The 21,428-nt window shown below is 36.9% G+C and overlaps 1 protein-coding gene across 10 annotated transcripts in view; it reads left to right on the forward strand.

Annotated features, from left to right (window-relative positions):
- Positions 1–21,428, forward strand: part of EMSY (EMSY transcriptional repressor, BRCA2 interacting) — a 78,579-nt gene that overhangs the window by 31,114 nt on the left and 26,037 nt on the right. For all 10 annotated transcript variants that reach the window (XM_037038453.1, XM_037038451.1, XM_037038446.1 and 7 more), the window contains 5 exons: positions 3,133–3,387; positions 8,500–8,649; positions 11,508–11,678; positions 18,092–18,228; positions 21,063–21,236. In XM_037038453.1, the coding sequence (XP_036894348.1) occupies positions 3,133–3,387; positions 8,500–8,649; positions 11,508–11,678; positions 18,092–18,228; positions 21,063–21,236 (887 nt within the window). The remainder of the gene's footprint in view (positions 1–3,132; positions 3,388–8,499; positions 8,650–11,507; positions 11,679–18,091; positions 18,229–21,062; positions 21,237–21,428) is intronic.

Below are 21,428 nucleotides of genomic sequence, written 5' to 3' on the forward strand. Positions count from 1 at the left end.
ACCCAATATGTTCTTGGAGCATCCTGATAACCAGTCTTTTGAACTCTCCGTGTGATGGGTTGCTTATCGACATTTTGTTCAGTTCTTTTACTGGGGTTTTGTTCTCTTCTTTCATCTGGGCCATATTTCTTTGTCTTCTCATTTTAGCAGCCTCCCTGTGTTTATTTCTGTGTATTAGGTAGAACTGCTTTGACTCCGTTATAGTAGCGTGGCCTAATGTAAGAAAGCACACCTCTAAGTTGTATGGGGTGGAGCCTTACATAATTGCCAGGGCAGGGCAACCTGTGTCCCTCCTTTGTGGTAGCTCTGTGTGTGGGAGGGCTTGGAGAGGGTACAGTGCTGTTGCCTGGCCTCTGCCCGGGAGGAAGGTATTTCCTGGCACTCGCCCTAATGCCAGTCATTTCAGTTACTCTGTATGCCACTTGTGCCCTGCCACTTGTGCCCTTTCAGCTGTTGCCCTGGTGCTGAATCCCAGAGGGAGGGAGTCTGTGTAAGTCCTAAATCTATTGTGGGCCCTTTAAGGGGAGACTCCTGATAATCCTGCAGTTTCTTCTGCAGCCCTAATCCTCACTGGCTTTTATTTATTTATTTTTAAATATTTTATTCATTTATCTTTAGAGGGGAAGGGAAGGAGAGAGGAAGAGAAACATCAATGTATGGTTGCTTCTTGTGCATCCCCTGCTGGAAACTGGCCCCTGCCAGGAACTGGACTGGGAATCGAACCGTGATTGTCTGGTTCATAGGCCTGCGCTCAATCCACTGAGCTACACCAGCCAGGGCTCCTCACTGGCTTTTATAGCCAGAAGTTATAGGGACTTACCTTCCTGGCGCTGGAACCCTGGGCTTGATGGTCTGGTCTGGGGCTTGGATCTCTTACTCTTGATGTATCTCTCCCAATTTTTATTCACTACATGCAGATGTGGCACCACCCATACTGCATTTCTACGTCTTCGACCTCTCCACCTTTAGTGCCTCTCCTTGTGTCTCTGGGTCTCTGCCCCTCCTGCCTATCTGGATGAATGTGGCTTCTTTAACTCTTTGGGTGTTGTACTTCTCTATACAACTCAATTTTCTGATGATTCTCGGTGATACTTGTTTTGTAGTCCAGTTGTAATTTTTGCAGTAGTTGTGTGAGAAGGTGAGGCGTGTTTACCCATACCTCTATCTTGACCAGGAGTCCCCTACTTTTACATCAGACACTTTTTGTGTACAGAAGTATGTGAAGAACATAGTTCAGGTAGGGAGTTACTCATGCACAATTTACCTTAATATGAGAGTTCATTAGGAATGCAATGTAAAGGTTAAGGCTTTCACATAGTTTAAAAATAACTTTCACTTGTATAACATGTTATACTATATTTTTCAGACTATAAGATGCACCCCCTGAATTTGGGAAGAAAAGGGAGGTGCGTCTTAAAGTCTGAATGTAGCTTACCTGGCTTGCTGAGGGGTGGGGTGGTAGTGGAGTGGGATCCCAGATTATTGTACCACATTTTTTGCTTCAAAAATTTTTTTGTTTTCCTCTTCTAAAACCTAGATGCATCTTATGGTCCAGTGCGTCTTGTAGTCCTAAAAATACTGTACTTACATAGTCACAAAATGTTGGTGCCTAAAGGGGCTCAAGACATAGCCTAGTTCAGCCTAACTAAGCAATGCAATGTACATGTCACCCAAACTAGTGTTCAGTGGGGGTTGGAAGTGGGCAAGGTGGGATCCTGTGTAAATAAGCCCCCTGTTTTATAGACAAAAATATGACTACACCTTTTGCCTACTTTCAAGTATTTCTCATTCTGTGATTTTACGTGACCCACAGAGCAACTGCTAGACTTGTGGTGCAAGGAAAATTTAACAAATGGGGAAGCTGAGGCCTACAGAGTCAGAGTGACTTCTCAAAGTTTCTTCTCCATCTTTATCATTCTCTAGAAACATTTTACTGAAGGATGGGATGTTATTTTAAGTTTTTTCTGTAATGCAGTGGGATGGTGGTGGAAGAGGGTGTAAAGTAGCCTAAGTACTTGATAATTAGGCTATTAATTTATCAGTTTCTTTTCATTGTTTTAGCACTGTTCAGCAAGTTGAGTATAGTGAGTTATATTTTAGGTTCTTATTGTTAGGAATATTAATTTATTTACAAATAGCAGTCTTATTGTGTTGTTGATGAATTATAAGATTATTGATGAAATATCTGGGAGAGGGAAGAATTTCAGAGTCATAGATTTTAGTGGAAGTTAGTGGTACTCTTTAATCATTCATGCATTGTAATATTAGCTTTGCACTGAAAAGAAATGTCTTATAATCTTTTTTTATCAGTTTTTTTTTGCTGTGGATATATCAAGTATGCCTACTTGTAACGTTTCATATGATTATGTAATGACCCAGTTAGAGGGTTTTTAAAATTATTTTATTTTTTATTCTAGGGAGATGGGAAGGGAGGGAGAAAGAGAAGACAAAAAACTTCAATGTGAGAGGAAAACATTAATTGGTTGCCTCCCACACATGCTCCAGGGGATGGTACCTGCAGTCTAGGCATGTGCCCACTAGGAATAGAACCAGTGACCTTTTGGTTTGCTGGGCAATGCCTCATCAAGTAAACAACACCAGCTGGGGCCCAGTTAGAGTTCTTAAGAAATGACTTAATTTATAGATTATTGGAAATGAGATATAGAAAATCTACTTTACCATGCTAAATAGTTCAAAAGATAAATGTTTTATTGTGAATTATTTTATTTCATGCCATGTTTTAATTGGTTCACTAGAACCCGAAAAGTAATTTCCAAAAAATATATTAAAAATAAGATTCAAAACTTAGTTTACTTTGTTCTATATTACATTGAGAAACCTGTGTTTTCTAACAGGAAATTTATTGAGACATCTGTGAGAATATCCTGCATGATACTTTGTTTCTTTTGTGTTGACTCTTCACCAAGGGAAAATCAGTTTTTTTGAATGCCTCTCTTGCAGAGTTTGGTGATTCGATATCAAATGTGTAAAATACCACACATTATATCTGACACTAGGTGCTTAATAAATTACTTCTATTGATTTACCTAGTCTATATTATCTACTACAATAATCAGAAGTAACTTTAATTATGCTTCACTGTTGAATTTTCTTTTCCCAACTCTTCTACAGGTGTATCTACATCAGCAATCAAAATGGCATCAACCAGACTTCCTTCCCCAAAAAGCTTAGTGGGTGCCCCAACTCAGATTCTTGCACAGTTTCCTAAACAGCAACAACAGTCTCCTAAGCAGCAGTTACATCAAGTGCAGCAACAGGCACAGCAACAGGTGGCCCAGTCGTCTTCAGTGTCTCATCAGCAACAGCCTCAGCAGTCTCCTTTGCCACCTGGTATCAAGCCTACCATTCAGATCAAACAGGAGTCAGGTAACCGGGAAATGCTTACACAATATGGTAATCCTCCTGTCACCATGTCTCTGCTAAAATGTATGGATCTATTTCCATATACAGTTTTCTCGAGCACCAGATTTTTAAGTTCCAAAATGTATTTTTAGACCCTCCTAATTGGAAATACCTATATATAAAAAATTTGGAGCTTAGGAATAGAAAAGGAATAACAAGTAGGTTGCACTGCAGGAAGAGTCTTTTGTTTGTTTGTTTGTTTGTCTGTTTGTTTTTTCTCTCATTGAACTCTGAGGAGAGATAAAGCTGAGGAAATAAACCCAGAATTATACTCTGGGGTCCATTGAGGTTATGGGAAGTGGGCAGTGGAAAAATTAGTCTGGGAGTCTTGTGTTAGAGGGCAGTTCAGATATACGAATAGGGTGTAAAATTGTCACGAGCAGAAGAGGTGCTAAGATTATAGGACATTGTGTACGATGTGGAAGTTAGTGGTTTGTGGAATGACAATTTAGCAGTTTATTGAAAGCATCTCCAGCACAGTGGCAACGAAGATGTAGGAGTCATTTACTGTAAGTTATCAAATCATAAAAATATTGAATAGAAAGGTAGATAGGATGGAGGCTGAGTTAAAGGGAAATTAGAAAGCCTGGTAACATACTTAAATATCCTTAAGAAAATGGATGCTTTTTTCCAGTGAATCTGTACTTTATTTGGTGGTAGAACAGGAATTTAGAGGATGCTAATATTTTCAGTTTGTTCTGTTTTGTTCTTTTGATAGGAACATGTAATTTTTTTAGATATTGTCATGTAATATTGTATTAGTTTTAGGTGTATAACATAATGACTTGATGTATGTGTATGGGGTAGGCAAAAGTAGGTTTACAGTTGTGAGTATGTAGAACAATTATTTATTTTTGCACTTTTTTCCATACCAATTGTAAACCTATTTGCCCACCTCTGTATATTACAGTGATGACACTAATAAGTTTAGCTAGCATCCATCATCACACATAGTTACGAACTCCTTTAGTTGTGATGAGAACTTTGAAGATCTACTCTCTCAGCAACGTTCAAATATGCAATACAGTATTGTTAGCTGTAGTAACCATGCTATACATTATATCCCCAGGACTGATTATCCTGTGGCTAGAAGTTTGTACCTTTTGCTCAGATTCCCAATTCAGCCAACCTCTTACCTCTTATTAGTTCTCTTGTATCTATGAGCTCTATTTTTTGTGGGCTTTTTGTTTGTTTTTTAGTTTTTGCACATAAGTGAGATCTTAGAGTATTTATGTTTCTCTGACTTACTTCACTTAGCATAATGCCATCCATGTTGTTGTAAATGGAAGAATTGTATCTATATACCACATTTCCTGATTTTTTTATTCAGATTTAATGTTTTATTTTTTAAGTATTTTCAAAAATTTTCCACATGATTTTTCACTTACATATAAGCAGACCTTAAAGTAATGTGTGGTAAAATCAGTGATGAAAGAATCAAAGACTTGTATGAGTGAGGATTATTCCCAGTTTGTCACAGGCCTCAGTTATAGCAGCAAAACTGGACAGAGCGGTAGTATATGCCATGCCATTTCTTTTAGCTTTGTCTACATTATCGATGAAAGGAAAGAAAGCATCAGAGCTGATGGAAACTTTCCTAAGTTTGTCAAACCATTCCTTCTTCTCATCCTTGGTTAATAATTCAGGGACTTCCTGAAACAGTGTGTTCCACTTTACTAAATCTTCATCATCACTGATCGTTCCAGTAACATATTGATCGATGGCATTGGAAATTTCTGCTTTACTCGCTACAGTTTTAAACTTCATTAAGAGCACTCATGGATGGTGTCTAAGCCACCAAAAGTTTGCCTTATCTTCTGCAAGGCATGTGCAGTGTATCCGAGATGGCTGTTTTGCTCCAATGCCAATAATGTGACCATTCTGGGCATAGCACACGGAGTTAAACTGAGTATACCCAACAGCAGTGGTGGCTACGGTGAGGACTCTTGAGTGCAGATTCCAGCAAATCTTTACTCTTGGTAACAAGAGTGATGACTGGTAATTATTGCTAAATAATGACCTGTCGATGACAGTGTTATTTCTCTTCTGACTTAAAATGAAGACTAAGGAGAGTCAAACTTTATTTTCATTTGGACTATAAAACTGATCTATTTGAAGAGCACAGTAGTTCCCATTTTTTTCTCTTCATCTTGCACAATCTGCTGATCTATTTTCAATTTTGCTAATTATTTTTTCTGCCAGTTCAAATCTACTGAGAGCCTCTCTAGTGAATTTTTTTACTTCAGTTATTGTACTCCTCAGCTCCAGATTTTTCACTTGTTTTTATAATTTTTTTTCTCCTTTTTTAAAAAAGATTTTATTTATCTATCTTCAGAGGGGAAGGGAAAGAGAGAAGGAGAGAAATATCAATGTATGGTTGCCTCTAGTGTGTCCCCCGCCAGGAATCGGGAAGTGGCCTGCAACCCAGGCATGTGCCCCGACTGGGAATCGAACTGCAATCGTGTGGTTCGCAGGCCCGCGCTCAATCCACTGAGCTACACCAGCCAGGGCTTTTTTTTCTCCTTTTTTTAAAAAGATTTTATTTATTAATTTTATCACTTTACTAATATTCTCTAATTGATGCTACTTTGTCAATACTCTTTTACTTTCAAAATCATTCTTCAGTTTTGTGAACATATTCATGATGACTACTTTGATTTCTTTTTTTGTCATTGGATCTGACACTTGGTCATTCTCATAGGCAGTTTCTGTTGCTTGCTTTCTTTTAATAGTGTATGGGTTATATTTTCCTGTTATTTTGCATGCCTCCTAATGATTTTTGTTGGAAACCAGACATTTTCGATGTTCATATTGATATTTTAGATAATTGATATAGCTGGGTGCTACTCTTCTATTCCTCCTCCCCTGGTGTATTATTTTTGTTTGCTTGGTTGTTCATTGTTTAGTGACTAGATCAATTACTTTAGTGAGGTTACACTCCTGATATTGTTCCTCAGGGAGATGCAGCTTTGGGAATGCCCGGTCCTTCTGAGATGACGCTAGTGTTGTTCTCTTTCTTTCCATGACCACATTCAGCTGTTCCACTCCACTGACTGATTGCTCTATTGATTTCAACAATGCCCTGGAGCATAATTTGCTCTCCACAAACTAATGAAAATTTTGGCTTCTTTGAAGGAATAGTTTCAGAGGTCTATTTTTGGTATTTGTTCTGACCGCAAGAGGATTCCTCTCAGCTTCTTTATTCTTCAGTTTTTTCCTGCAAACTGTCTGGCCTGTAGTCTCTAGAACTTGTCTTTATTAAATCCATGAATCTCCTTGCAGTTGCCTTTTATCACACCCTCCTCTCTTCTCAATGCTCAGTTACAAATGATATCGTTTCCTTTGGGAAGAGGTTAAGAGCTAGGTTTTATGACCAATTTCTACCTACAGACATCCCTGGAGCTCTGGGGGTAGGGCCAGTGGCATGCTTCTCTGAATGACACCCCTGCCCTAGGAATTGAGCACTCAGCGAAAGCAGGGGTAGAGGATGGGTATCAGCTTGAGATCCTTTTAGCTTTCTTTTCCTTGCAGTGGAGCCACCACCTCACAAGCCACAGCAGTGGTGATCAGGACCCCAGTATTCTCAGTGGCACCATGCCCGAGGTAGAGCCATGGATCCATGAACTGGGAACTGGACTGAAGAAGGGAGCAGCCACCTCTTGACTGAACTTGGCCAGGATTTAGTCCTAGCAATAGGTGCCTGGGGGCAGGATGCAGTAAGTTGAAGTCCTGTTGCTCCTATGAGGCTGGGAGCCTCTCTGGCACCTCAACCCCCAAAAGTTTTTTTAATTGGTGCTTTTAGGCTTTATTTCCTGTTGCTAGAGCCCTGGGTTGCGAGGTATGTCTCGCTGCCCATTTTTTGCCTGGTTTATCCACGCGTGAATGTGTATTCACGGTCAGCCAGCCGCCTTGCATGCCTCACTGGGTTTGCTCTTTTTCTCCCTGTACCCGGGTCTACTAACCACCACCTTTTCCTGCTGGGACCCCTCTCCTCCAGCCTCAGACTCTTCCCCTCTTACCAGTCTGGATGAATGGTTCGTTGTTGTCAGACTTCAGTACAGTTCAGTTTTCTGTCTGTTCTGGTTGTGTTTTGTTTCTGAATCTTTGTTGTCCTTAAATTTGGTTGTGCGAGGAGGTACAGTGTTTCTTTCCATCTGTGCCTCTATCTTGGCCGGAAGTCACCATTTTAAAAACTAGTAAAATTTTTTATTGTCTATGACAATACACTCAATTCCATGAAAATAAGCTCCTAGTGCAATACATTCAGTTCCATGAATTATTTCAGTGAAGTTAATGGGGAAAAAGTGTTCCTAAATTTTTCTTCCTTAGTTAACAGTTTTTAGGACTTAAATTTGTAGTTAGCATGAAATATTCCTTTTAAATTCACATTTTATGTTTGAAAAGTCAATGTAACAATTACAATATTTAAATGAAAAATTTTAAAAATATAAAAAAAAATTAGAGCCTCACCACACTAACATATTGCCTTCAAATTCTGTCCACATGCACATTTTTTGTAGATTCAGTAATAATATTTGCTTTATTTTGTCTTTGACAAAGTCAGCTATTAAAAATACTTTTAAAAGCAATCAATTGAAAAATAAAGGTTCAAAAAGAAAACGTTCTTGCTCATTTATAGTTTTCAACAGCCTTCATCGTTTAAGAGGTTAGAGAACTATTTGGTGTAGTTGGGAATATATAAAAACTATATTAATGTTTGTTTTGATTTCTTATCCTAATTTTTTTACCCCTATCTGCAATTTGTCTGTAAAAGTTCAAGTCGGTGATTAATTTGGTTTGAAAGCTGTTATATAACATGATCATAGACAAAAGAAAAAGTGTTTTTCCCTAAGAATTTAATAGCCTCTGTAATGTTTTAATTGTGTTCTTGAATGAGAGAAGTTAGCAGAGGGGAATTTGAGAAATAAAAGCTGGGAAAAGATTTTTATCCATATGAAGAAAGCTTCTCTTTAGGCAAGGCAAAGTAAATGTTTGTAACTACTGCCCTCTTGGGTTGGTATAAGGCACATGTATTTTTAATAGTCTGTACTAATATTTATTTTTCTTCTTTCAAAGGTGTTAAAATCATCACACAACAAGTTCAACCAAGTAAAATCTTACCCAAACCAGTGACAGCAACTCTGCCAACCAGTAGCAATTCCCCTATTATGGTGGTTAGCAGTAACGGTGCAATAATGACAACTAAACTGGTAACCACTCCTACTGGTAAGTTTTCTTGAGCATCAGTCCATTCATTCATCATATACTCACTGAGCAGTTTCTCTGTACTGGCAAAGTGTTTGACACTGGTTACAGAGTTTATTGAGTGAGACACCTCTTCAAAGGGGCCTTTCTTAGACATCCTACTTCCCTCCAAGTAAAAATAGTTCTCTCTCTTATTGTTGTGTAGTAGTTCTCTGTTCTTTTCCTTCAGAGCATGTACTGCAATTTCTAATTACTTAGCTACTATTCATTGATTTAATTTCGTTCACCTTATTAGATCAAAAGCTCCTCCCATAAGGATAAGGGACCATATATGTTTTATTATCCATATACAGAGAGGGAGCTAGCCTGTAAGTAAATGTTCAGTAGGATTTGTTGAGAGAATGAAAACAGTCTCCACTCACAAGGATCTTACTTTGATGAGGTTGAGAGTCTGTATTACATGACAGAGCACTAAGCATCACTCAGACTGAGGGGACCACAGGATGACATTTTGCCTAGAAATGAGAGTAACCAGGCTATGCCCAACGAAGTGACAGTGTATATCATTTAAAATAATACCACCCTTTGTGACCCTGAACAGTTACTTAACCCCTCAATATTTTCACTTGTCTATTTAAATGGGATAATGATATTTATGCCACGCGTTTTATTGTAAGTATTAAATAAAATCAAGTGTGTAAAGTCCCCAACAGAGTGCTCATTAGCTATTACTATTAATTAATATTAGAATTAGCCATTGCTATTATTTTGAGCTTGTATAGGACTTACCAGTTGTTTCGGAGGATGGCCAGTATTTAGGTAATAGAATCTAACTAGTGTAAGGAGATACCTATCTGAAGCTTATAAGCTAGCATCTATTGGCCAATATGTAAAGGTCTGTACCGACAATGCACTTAATTTCCCTTAGGTTTTATTATCTCCATTTTCAGCAACAAAACAAAGACTTAGGTTAAGCACCTTGCCCAAGTTAGCAGAGTAAATAAAGGCAGAAGTGGGATTTGAACCCAGATCTGTTTGACCCAAAAACCAGTGCTTTAAAAAAAATTGTAGTAAAATATACATAACATGAAATATATTGTTTTCACCATTTTGAGTGTACAGTTTGTTAGCATTAAGTACATCCACATTATTTTGCTGCCATCACCACCGTCTAGCTCCAGAACTCTTTTATCTTCCCAAACTGGAACTCTCTAGTCTCGCCTTCTTCCAGGCTTTGGCAGCCACCATTCNTTAGGTTAAGCACCTTGCCCAAGTTAGCAGAGTAAATAAAGGCAGAAGATTTGAACCCAGATCTGTTTGACCCAAAAACCAGTGCTTTAAAAAAAATTGTAGTAAAATATACATAACATGAAATATATTGTTTTCACCATTTTGAGTGTGCAGTTTGTTAGCATTAAGTACATCCACATTATTTTGCTGCCATCACCACCGTCTAGCTCCAGAACTCTTTTTTATCTTCCCAAACTGGAACTCTCTAGTCTCGCCTTCTTCCAGGCTTTGGCAGCCACCATTCTGCTGTCTGTCTCCACACAAAGTCTGTGCTTTAGAAATACTGTTATTCTTATATTAAGTCTATCATACTTCCCCCCAAACTTTTCACCATTTGATCCAAAGATAGTAGTGTTAGGCATATATAATTCCTCGTGTTAGGGGAAGGTAGCAGTCAATAGTCATGTGCCTGTGCTTATGTATCTGTATTGGAGTAAGTGTTTCTTTTTTTAATAAACAAAAGCTTAAGTTGAAATTTTTTCTGGTTATAATTTAACTGATTCAAACTATGTATCTATGTAATATACTTTGCACTAGATTTTTTTTTCTGATTTAGATGTATGTAACCAATTTAAACTAATTCTATTGTTCTTTCCTTCCTCCCTATTTTGGATAGGTATTGTGTTTTTAAATGGTGAATACTATGCTAAAAGAACTTTTGGGGGGAGGGTATTGTTGAAAATGGTTATCGCGGTGACTTCTGAATCTAATTATCATGAAAAAAACTTTCAGTTGAAGGAGATGTTATCTGAGTCATTTTCATTCTCCCCAGGACTAATAGTTCTTAGTTTATGATGGTATTTCTGAGTTACCAAAGTTATAAGAAACTGTAACAGGCTCATCTGGTTAGTTTTTAATTCCTCTTTGGGAAAAGAAAATAGTTCTAGAAAAAGTGGGGAAGAGTATAAAATCCTTTGAGAGACATGAAGAAAAGTATCTTCTTTATTTAACAGTTCAGTTAAAGTTGATGAAATATGTAAATAATGAACTTTTTAGGTTAAAATGAAATATTTCTGGCAGTTCTTGGCAGCTTCAATTTTAATCTCTAGTAAAATGATGGCATAACTCTTTAAAGGATGGAAATGTATGTACAAGGTAGCAGAGTACAAAACAGTAAAAGTTTCTAACATTTTAGGCAAACAATATTGCCTTATTTGCTGAGTGCTGACGTGGGGCTTGGCACTGACACAGCATAAAGCAGGTGCAGAGACCTTAAAATCTATGACAGAAATGGCTACAATGCTCTGGCAGGAAAGATAGTTAAATTTGTGTTTCTTTTGACATAAAACTAATGGAAGAAGAGTAGTGGAAGAAGCAACAGAATTGGTTGTAGTTGTTCTTGGGGTTACTAATTTGATACAATATATCACAGTATTTGATGTGTAAAATTGATTCAAATTGACTTGGCTATGGTTCTTAGCTATGTGTGTTGAAAACTGGCAATAAATTATTACTAAGTTTTGACACTTTGAAATTCTGTTTTTAAGTTAAAGCAGTGTGGGTTACATTGAATTATAGTTAAACTGTATAAATTGTCATTTTTCTACAAGTAATGACACATTTTTCTTATGGCTTTTCCCTTTTTATAGGCACACAGGCAACCTATACCCGGCCAACAGTGAGCCCATCCATTGGTCGGATGGCTGCAACCCCTGGAGCTGCAACCTATGTGAAAACTACCAGTGGTAGCATCATTACAGTAGTGCCCAAATCATTAGCTACCTTGGGGGGCAAGATAATTAGCAGTAATATAGTTTCTGGTAGGTATATCTGAAACGTATAAAAGGTGTAGGTGGTTCATAGAGGAAAAAACATTTCAACTGTCGAAGGATTCTGTCTGGTCTCAGTTTTCCACTTAGAACTCTAGAGGTGGTTTTTTTTGTTGTGGGTTTTTTTGTTGTTTTTTTTGGTAGTCTTGATGTTTAATGATTACAGGTTTTTTAGTTCTGGTATTAAATCTTCACATATTAAGCTTTTGATATTATTAATTTGCTTTTAATCAGAATGGAAAGATTATAGCTTGCTTTTTCATAGAAATTTTTTGTTGATAAAATATTCTCCCATTTGTTAATTTGTTCAGACCTCATTACTCTGAAATAGTTTGTATCATCTCCAGTTTACAAATACAAACAGATTTAAGGTTAAAGAGATGAAATTGACCTAAGACCACACAAGCTAGACACTGGAAGAACTAGTATGTATTTATCCAAGTATATTTGAGGAACCATAACTCATAATTTCAATTGCTAATGTCACTTTAGCTTATTAAAAAATAAAAATACTTGAATACCTTATTTGCTTTTCACCATTTATATTGACTGTTTATTCTTAAAAAATATTTTACTTAGGTAGTAAAGGCTAATATTTATTGGAACTTTCCCTGGTTTTTATTGGCTCATTAATTCCTGAAGTATTTGGGTTGTGGATCCTGAAGTGGAATGTTAACATGACATTTGTTTTCATTGATTATTATTTTTAAATTAAAATGATGTAAATAATCTTTGATCAAGCAAACCCTCTTGACTTTAACTGTTTACTATTTTTGTAAACTAGCCGTTTTTGTATGTCCCAGGTGAGTTGTTGTAACATTTTAAAGTGAAGGGATTCAGGTTCCTAGCAGTAATGTGATGTGGCCGATAACTCAGAGTGAAAAAAAGCAAAGCAGGGAATGGTATTGGCGTCAAGTACTCTACTTAAAGCTGTTAGTTTTGGCTCTACTTTTAAGTATAAGTGATAAAAGCCAATGTTTGCCAAACTGAGGAGGGTGAAAGCAGTAGGGAAAGAATTATTGTACTCCAGATTTTTGAGAGGATATTTTAAATAACATAGTTAAAATTCAAATTGACAATATGTTTAAATAGTACACATACTCAATTAAACATTTCTTTAAAATGATCATGTTTTTTATTGGTATGTAGCTTTATATGACTATGAAGTTTTTTCTTTACTTACATATATGAATTCATGGTTCTGTATAGCTTGAAGGGATATTCAGATGTTATGAGGCCTCTGTTTTCAAACATTATTTATGGTTTAGCTGCTTTGTACCAGGTTAGAGCAATGCCAAGCAAGCACATTTTTCTGGAAGCAAAGAGGTGGTCAGATACAACATTTATAGATTTTATCACATATGTAATTTATCCTACTTTCTATTTTATTTTTATTTAGTTTTTAAAGATTTATTTGTTTATTTTTAGAGAGAGGGGATGGGAAGGAGGAGATAGAGAGGGAAAGAAACTACAATGTGTGGTTGCCTCTCACCTGCCCCCCACTGGAGACCTGGCCCACAACTCAGGCATGCACCCTGACCTGGGAATCAAACTGGCGGCCCCCTGGTTCTCAGCCCACACTCAATCCACTGAGCTACACCAGCCAGGGCCCAACTTTTTACTTTAATATAAAGCAGCTCATTATTAGTTGCTATTTCAAGTGTATGCATATACATGAGACAAATTCTTAAATTTTTCAGCACTCTAGGATATGCTTGGCACAGAGATGAAACATCATTCACTGCGTGGAGCCATTTTGTCTCTGCCTCTGCCTGACTGTTTGACACTTTTATTCTAAAGAACTACTCTCATTTCTAACTGCTCTAAACTGATCCTTGTGTTACATATCAATGTTCTTTATAAAGGCAGTTCTCTTATTTTATAGTATTGTTGTTCTTTGGGATACTAAATGATAGGTTAGCTTTCAGCCCAAGATTTCCTATTTATAGTAAAATGTAAGTGTGGTTGGATGAATGCAGACAGTTTGTGCTTTCCATCCCTGAGCAATGCTGGGTTCTAGAGTTCGAACCTACCCTATCACGATGCCATCTGTGTTCCCCAATGAAAAAATAACATTTTTCTTAAAACATACTAAAAATTCTAGCTCTTCGAGTAGGAGGCTTTTTTAAAAAGCTACTTTTTCCCTCATTGTAGGGAATTTAGAAAATGTAGAAAGGTACAAAGAAAAATGAAAAACTTACCGTTTTCACCATCCAGAGGAATGTGTTGAAATTTAAGTGTATATATTTCTGTATATTCCTTTTTCTGTTTTGTATATATGAGAGCTAATTTAATTGAGAACTAATATTATATTTTTTATATAATAACATTATTTTCGTATTCCATTAAATGTATTTTGACACTCCTCCTGCCCTCGCTTAATTTCTCCACAGGGTTCCATCATATAGAGCACCATAATTTATCTAGTTTCTTTTTTTTTTAAAGATTTTTATGTATTTATATATCTTTAGAGGGGAAGGAGAGAGGGAGAGAAACATCAATGTATGGTTGCGTTTCGTGCGTCCCCTGCTGGGAGTTGGCCTGCAGGGAACCGGCCTGCAACCCAGGCATGTGCCCTGACTGGGAATCGAACCGCGACCCTCTGGTTCACAGGCCTGTGCTCAATCCACTGAGCTACACCAGCCAGGGCCATAATTTACCTAGTTTCTTATTGTTGAATGTTTTAAGTTGCTTTCAGTTATTTTTGGTCATTATCAATAATCCCTTGAGGAACATCATTATATATTATTATGTGAAGGTCTTACTTCTTTTGTATAATACTGTAGGAAGCAAGTTGGTGCTTCCAAAGTGCATTCTAAAAAAGGTCACGTTTTCTTTCTATTGAAATAAGCAATTAAATGGAAGGCATGACCTTTTTTGCTGTTTAACTCATATCTTAATAGAGTCAAATATTTACTTACATGTGTATACATAGAACTTTGTTGAGGGTTGGTTGAAGAATCTTGCTTATTTTATGCAGATGATTGGGTTCCTCAGAGGCGAGCTCATTATCTTGTCCCTGAGGACATTATGAGGAGCCATGACAGTGGCAAAACTTGATTCTGATTCTCTTAATCTTCAGAACAATGTCCAGGCAAGGAGCAGATGTTCATAGACTTTTTAATTCATTTATTAACTTGCATATTCTACAAGCAAAACAACAGAAGACATTACCTAAAATAATATAGTCAGTAATGCCGAGATGACTGGGTATGGGGCCTGGGGGTTCTTGGGACAGTGCAGGGGACCATTCTGTAGAGTGTGTGGTTGTCTGGTCACTTTGTTGTACATCTGAAACTGATATTGAATGTAAATTATGGTTGGAAAAAAAACGTTATTCACGAGACCAAGATTGTCAGGGTGACTCAAGAATCTCTAATAAAGAAAAAGCTGTGGTACATATACACGATGGACTATCACTAGGTCATAAAAAGAATTTAATCTTACTATTTGTGATAGCATGGATGGACCTGGAGGGTATTACACGCTAAATGAAATAAGTCAGAGAAAGGCAAATACCATATGATTTCATTTATATGTGAAATCTAAAGAACAATATAAACAAACAAAACAGACACAGACTCATAGATATAGGGAAGAGACCAATAGCTATCAGAGGGGAGAGGAATCGGGGAACTGGGTAAAAAAGGTGAAGGGACTGAGAAGCGAATGTGTTTAGGTATTAAATAAAATTGATTGTAGACACTGAAAAAAAAAGGATGTGTGAATAGTAAGATCTGGGCCAATAAATCTGTGTTCTTTTAAGCCTACTTACCATAATACTCAGTACAAAAGCTTTTGTATGTACCTTATTTTTAAATAGGAATCCCTGGAATGCATCAGTATTATAGCCCATGATCCAAAAGTGTTTAACAGGCATTTGCACCCATTGTATCTTAATGATTTATGAGTAAAGACTGTATATATACATGGGTTTTCTGATACACTATGAGCCAGATGCCAGGTGGGGTGCTGTGATAACATATGGTTGTACATGAGGTACATTCTCTGCCTTAAAGAATGTTCAACTTACATACATTCTATTGTAGCATGAGAACTACAGACTGAATTCTATGAATGCATAGATGAAGGACTTCTTAAAAAACGAGTACTACTTCCTTCAATACGACATAGATATCACCTGAGATAAAGAAACATGCTCACTGGAATCTTAGGAGTTTGATAATTCTAGTCACAAATTATATTGTATTTTAATATAATGCTGCCCTTGCTTTGCTGTATGCTATACCTCTTCTAGTTTCTCATACCCCACCCCCAAACGCATGCACATTTTGTTAAGCTGATGGGCCTTGTACTTTGATGTAGAGTTAAAGGTTAGTTTACATTTCCTTGAGATAGCTTTTAATGCTTGCTTTCTAAAAAGTTTTTTATTAGCCAAAATTTGGTGAGGCTGCATTGTCAAAGGAGACATAATCACACATGAGGGATTAGAGTTAAGAGTTAGAGGTGATATAACTGAAAAATGGGCAGTTTGGTTTTTGTGGCTCTTAGCCTACTATGTAGATCCTACAGAAAAGGGACAAAACATCTTTGAAGCTGGGGTGCATGGATAGAAGTGCTTTTTTGTGTAACCTGAGGGTTGCCTTAGACTGATGAGAAATCACATGATGGCAAGTATATTGCAAAGACATTGTAACAAGATTACCAAAAATTGACATACAGCTAGAATAAGAACAAGAATAAGAATTAAGAACATTCTTGTTCTGAGTACAGTCTTATTTTTAAATCTCAAGGAATGCTGTTTTTTCAGTCAAAAAATTTTTGTTTAATTTTCTCCTTTAGACTATGTTAATAAGTCATGATGCTTTATGGCTTATTAATGAGTACCTGTTCTATGCTTAGTCATTTAATAAATGATATGTAAGCCAACACAAGAAGAATATGACCTGCCTGTTTTCATAGGCGGAGGGAATTTCAGGCGCAAAAGTTGCATTGGGACTGGTATGCTCAAGGACCAATGTGGAAACCAACACTGAAGGAGAGGTATATATTGGATAACCCTGAAAATTAAAGTCTGACAGAACCTGGAAAGCTAAGCAGAAGAGTTTGGGCTCACTGTGGTAGGTAACAGGAAGCCATAGTGAAGAAGTTACATGTTAGACTAGAGTTAATGGTGTGTGTTGTAGAGTAGGAATAAGGTCAAATAAATAAGGTCAAATCAGTAGATTAAGGGCGGGATCATACAGGAATTTGAAAACCAAAGTCGGAAGTAGGAACTGGATACAAGAGGGATTAGGAAGGTTTTTAACCAATTTCACATGTTCTGGAATCTTTACATGATGAAATTAGGGTTTTTGTAGATGTTTGATAGGACAAGAACCGTCCTCTGATGCTATTTGTATGAGAGAAAGTTGAAATAGGAAAAAAGTGAGAAGACAAAAGAGTTGAGGGCTTGTCTATTGAGCTGATATTGATAACATGTTGGAAGAAGACATATGTTGGTGACAAATTAAGTTAATTCACATATTCACTACTGAGTAATTGTCATACACTGTGTGGCTAGCACTGAAGAATCGTGAGATGAGAAAATAACGTGGATGTCAAAAGGCTTTCATTTTGCCAGGGGGTGCATGGAGTGAAGACAAGGCATGAATCAAAGATTTGCACCAGGAGTTCCATCTTGGACAATTAGAAAAAATACAGGGTTCAAATTGGGTAGGTAGGTAGAGTTCCTAGGTAGGAGGGAAGCAAAAGTAGAAGGATGGATGCAGGGGAGAGGGTGAGATAATAGGATATTTGGGTCGGTAGATACACCACTACTAAGTAGAGCTTAATAATTGGAAATATAAATTTATATCTATGTGTGTAAAATAGAGTTTCATCCTCACTCCTTAGAGTGTTGTAGATTAGAAGAGCACATGCTGGTCTGAGAGTCAGTGTTGGTTTTGTCTTTTTTGATCACATAAAAATACATGACATTTCATAAGTTTTTTGTAGAGTCTGGTGTTATGTGAATTTTGATAAGCATTTAACTACCTCTTTTTATGATCTCCTTGAAGAGTTTTCCCATCACACTAGTCATATAGATATGTAATACTGAGTTCGGGGGAAATATATGTCATGGAATTAAGATTCAGATTTGTTTCAGTTAACAAGTCAGGAGAATATTGGTGGAGACATTGATAGTGGTAAATTTAGGTTCTGAGCTTGGTGTGCAGGTCCTCAGATTCCAAAAAGATGCCTTGTTGTAAGTGTCAATTCTTAATATTCTTTTTCTAGGACAACTTGTAACTTACTATTCTAAGCCTTCATTTTCATTCTCATGACAGCCTTCATGTCATCTTGGGATGACATTCTCACATGTATTTTGTACAACATAAAGAGAAATAATCAAATATCACTAGTCCTTAACTCAGGCCTCCTTTTCTCCCCCCTTCTCTAAGGAACGACTACCAAAATCACTACAATCCCAATGACTTCCAAGCCCAATGTGATTGTTGTGCAAAAGACCACAGGAAAAGGAACGACCATTCAAGGCCTCCCGGGCAAAAACGTTGTCACAACATTGCTAAATGCTGGAGTAAGTAAGAGCTTGAACTACAGACTCAGCAATACACTGAGGACTTGAAAGACCAGCTATACAAATATTTGCTTAAGAACTTCAGAACCCCACAATGGCCAGAATGGCTTGATTTACCACCACTGTGATAGAACAACTGCTAAAACACCATCTTCTGATCTCATTTTTCACAGTATTTCTAAAACATGTTGCTTATAGCCAGGTTGCTTAAACCATGATTTAGATGCTTAGTTTGGTTCAGATGGAGGATTCCACTGGCCTGTTAACTATAGGGGGACCTCTGTTAGAGGAGAATTTTATTGCTGCATGTGGCCAGTAGATAGCAGCCTAGTATTTGGCCTAGACTGGGCAGAGAGGGATATATGGGATTAAGACTAAATTAATGGACAGGGAGTTGTAACTTTCATTTTTACTTTAGAGCTAGTGAAAATATTCAAATAACAGATTTATTTATAACTTTGTTCATATGCAGTTGTTAGGAGGTTTAGAGGTTTCAAGCTAGATAAACCTTGGGTCTCTCAGTATCATAGTTGTTTGACCTTGGTTAACTTACTTAGCTTCTCTTAGACTCCATTTTCTCTTTTGTATGTTGGGGAAGATAATCTCTACCAGTGAGTTTTTTCACTAGCTAGTCGCATTTTTGAAAGTGCTTAGAACAGTGCTTGTTGGCACATAGGAAGTCCTCAGTAAGTGGGTTTTTTAAAATTGTTATTAATCTTGGTACTTAACTGTTTGGGCTTGGTAATGTCCCTACTTTGCTGGAAAAAGAATGCAATACTTCTTTATAGTAGGTCTCTAATAGCTTCCTAGGCATCACAATCTATACAGTGTTGACAGAGGTGCAGCGTATATTTTTTTCATCATGTGGGAAGTCAGATTGTTTCTAGCCTGAGTTCACATAGTAATCCAAAAGTAAAACCAGGATTCGAATTTAGCTTTTCAGAACCCTGTGTAGTCTGGTTTACAATTTTATAGAATTTGATATATAAGAGGGGTTGCCATGTAACTCAGGTCCTATGGTCATGTAGATCTAAGAGTTATGTGTGAATCCTAGCTCCTGGATATATCTAATAACAACAGTGTGACACAAGAAATGATAGTTACAAGCAGAAGAGAGTAAGACTGTCCTTTTTACCACACATGTGCATGCACTTGTACTTAACTGCTTATTCTTCAGTGCATGCAAACACACATTAGAAGAGCTTTTTCAAAAAATAGCCTGCTAGTTGCGTTGGGATTGGCTTTTTTTTTAAGATTTTATTTATTTATCTCTAGAGGGAAAGGGAAGGAGAGAGGGAGAGAAATATCAATGTATGGTTGTCTCTCATGCGTCCCCTGCTGGGAACTGGCCTGCAACCCAGGCATGTGCCCTGACTAGGAATTGAACCGTGATCCTTTGATTCGCAGGCCCACACTCAATCCACTGAGCTACATCAGCCAGGGTGAATTGGCTTTGAATGGCTCAGTTTACTTGGACAGGGCCCATCAAGCCATTTTGATAGGTAGACATGCCCATTTGCAAACCAGCCATTCTTGGCAAATGAACTAGATAGAGCTCTTTCCAGAGATGCTGCTGTGAAAGAGGTATGTGTGTTAAAATAAACACACAGTTCACAGACACTTCATGTTTCCCTTAGGTAATTATAGCAAGACAGTTCACCTTGTGATTTTTTGTTATAATATTTAGCTCTAAATTCATAGTGAGTACCTTTCTGCCAGCTCACCAGGGTGCTTTGTTTTTACTGGCTGTTAAGTTTAGACAGACACTAATCACTAAAAAATAAGAAAAACTGGTAAGGTAAAAATTTTTGGATCCTTTCCTTTGTATTTATGGATTTTAATTTTTACAGTTTTAAAAGATTTTATTTATTCATCTTTAGAGGGGAAAGGAAGGAGAGAGGGAGAGAAATATCCATGTATGGTTGACCTCTCATGTGTGCCCTGCCAGGAACTGGCCAGCAACCCAGGCATGTGCCCTGACTGGAAATCGAACCATGATCTTTTGGTTCACAGTCCGTGCTCAATCCACTGAGCCACACCAGCCAGGACAAAATTTTAGTAATTTAGTAAAATCACTGTTAAGGTCAAGTAGTGATTCTATAAATGACCAGAAAATGATACTTAAGAATAAAGCAGATGAAAATGTAAAAAAATGGTGAAAAGTTAATGGGCTTAAGCTATCTAGTCAATAAACTAAAGTGATGTTAGTAACATACCGGTAATAAAATGTGGAAAATGCCTTAAGTCTTTGGATTTTCCCCTGTAATCTCAGACAGAATGGTAAATCTTTGCTGATTTTATCTCTTTCCCATTTTTTTTCACATAGACATTCTGCTATTTATCCTTCTAATTTATATTTGGGAACTTAGGCAGTGTATTTTGTATGTGTACATTTGGCTATTGGTTTAATGCACAGTAATTTTTTATTATATAAATGTTCATTTTAGATAAATTAGAAAATAAAGATGAGTGTGGGGGGGTACAAATATAATCCCTGTTCTGTTAACATTTTAGTATTTATTTTTCTATAGTTTCCTGACTTTTCATATAATATAGTCTGTGAATGAAACAGTATGATAAGATTTATGTCAGTAATTTTTAAAATGTACTCATTAGGAAATAATTAGTGCCTTTGGATAGAAAGTTAGATGACTTCTAAGATCGTTTCAAGTAAGTCTGAGATCTTTGATTAACTGAAAACATTGTACTTTGTTACACAATTTATAGTTTCTTCCCCATTATCTTGGTAAAATCTTTCTGTGGTTTTTCAGTAAAGGGGCAGTTTTTATTATTTAAATGCTTATAAGTCTCATATATTACTAACTCCAATTTAGGGAGAAAAGACTATTCAGACAGTGCCAACAGGAGCAAAGCCAGCTATCATCACTGCTACAAGACCCATCACCAAAATGATTGTAACTCAGCCGAAAGGAATAGGTTCCACAGTTCAACCAGCAGCTAAAATCATCCCAACAAAAATTGTTTATGGGCAGCAAGGGAAAACACAGGTAAGCTATAAAATATGATGATTTTTCTTGGTTTAGGTATGTTTTAAATTCCAAGGTAAAAATTTGAATGAAATGATGAGTAATATTTAAAAAGTCAAATTATTTAAAGTTATGATTGCATGTATATAATTATCCTTTTTTTTTCAAAACCTGTGTTTCACTGGTGCTTTTTTTGATATCTAAATATTTGTG

The sequence above is a fragment of the Sturnira hondurensis genome, unplaced genomic scaffold (genome assembly GCF_014824575.4).
Source record: "Sturnira hondurensis isolate 20B ecotype Veracruz unplaced genomic scaffold, ASM1482457v3 Scaffold0024385, whole genome shotgun sequence".
Taxonomy (NCBI): domain Eukaryota; kingdom Metazoa; phylum Chordata; class Mammalia; order Chiroptera; family Phyllostomidae; genus Sturnira; species Sturnira hondurensis.